Genomic DNA, 1,172 nt, shown 5'->3' with positions numbered 1-1,172 from the left:
CGCGGCGCTGACGGGGCCTCGCTCCCTTCCCCGCTCTCTCCTTTCCCCTCCCGGCAGGAGGGACTTCTACAAGATCCTGGGGGTGTCCCGCGGCGCCTCCATCAAGGACATCAAGAAGGCCTACCGGAAACTGGCGCTGCAGCTCCATCCCGACAGGAACCCCGACGACCCCCGGGCGCAAGAGAAGTTCCAGGACCTGGGGGCCGCCTACGAGGTGAGGCCGGGGGCCGCGGGCTCCCCCCCAGTACCGCACCCGTGCTGCTGAGCGGCAGCGCTGCCTGCGGTGTGGGGCAGGGTGTAGCGAGGCCTGGTGTGGCTGCTGGGAAAGGAGAGGGGCGAAGCTCTGCAGCCTGTTGTAAGGAACTCGGGGAGCCTGAAGTCCTCCCGGCCCTTCTCAGACTGTGGAGGGTAGTTGGGGTTCGTGGTAAAACGTGCTGAGAGCGTGAAGCCGAGCTTGGCCGGCAAGTTGTCTCGTGAGGCTTCATCCTGTAACAGTCAGGGGAGCGAGAAAGGAGGGCTTCTGTGGAATGTAAAAGCCCTTCTATAAGGTGCAGGTGCAATCCCTCCTCCCCTATTACCATATTGAACTTCAGACATTCTACCAAATAAAAAACAAAGATAGAGAGGCTGTCAGGCTGATTAGAGAGCTCCTTTTGTTGGAGGACAATAAAAGACCTTCGTTTGCTTAGCCAGGAGAAAGTGAAGGCAGCAAGTTAAAGTTATTTGGTATTTATTAATAATTCCTTGAGGAAGAAATAGAGTTGTATCAGCTATAAGTATTGGTACAGGAGCAGGTATGTGTACGTATAGGGCCTGGCTGTGAGTAAGTCTGAGCTGATAGGAGGTGAAAGGTGGTCAGCTTGCCTTTTAGAAGGCATTAAGGTGGGAAAAATAAGTGTTAAGTCACATATGCATGAGGATTCCTGTTGTTTCCATGATAATATAGTAGCATACAAATGATATCTGACACTAATAGTACAGTGCATTATATAAATTGCATATAGATTATTTTATTAGCCAAATGTTTAAAGTCAAAGCCTACTTTCTCTGCTGTATACATACATGTTAATGCAATTTAGGCAGGGGGGTGGGATCTGTTTCTTCAATGTTCTCTGTCCTTTTAGTCTCCCTTTTGTCACTGTTGGTTTCCATCTGCTCCTGCTGTCCCCCGA

General features: G+C 51.1%; 1 protein-coding gene across 1 annotated transcript in view; it reads left to right on the top strand.

The window, feature by feature from the left end:
* Positions 1-49: 49 nt before the first annotated feature.
* The window catches only part of DNAJB11 (DnaJ (Hsp40) homolog, subfamily B, member 11), a gene marked incomplete at its 5' end in the record, with an annotated part of 12,882 nt that continues 11,759 nt past the window's right edge, over positions 50-1,172 (top strand). The window contains one exon of the mRNA XM_009322907.1: positions 50-214. Within this exon, the coding sequence (XP_009321182.1) occupies positions 50-214 (165 nt within the window). The remainder of the gene's footprint in view (positions 215-1,172) is intronic.

Source organism: Pygoscelis adeliae, unplaced genomic scaffold (assembly GCF_000699105.1).
Source record: "Pygoscelis adeliae isolate BGI_AS28 unplaced genomic scaffold, ASM69910v1 Scaffold554, whole genome shotgun sequence".
Taxonomy (NCBI): domain Eukaryota; kingdom Metazoa; phylum Chordata; class Aves; order Sphenisciformes; family Spheniscidae; genus Pygoscelis; species Pygoscelis adeliae.
The sequence above is the reverse complement of the archived record's forward strand: the minus strand, read 5'-3'. Positions and strand labels throughout refer to the sequence as shown.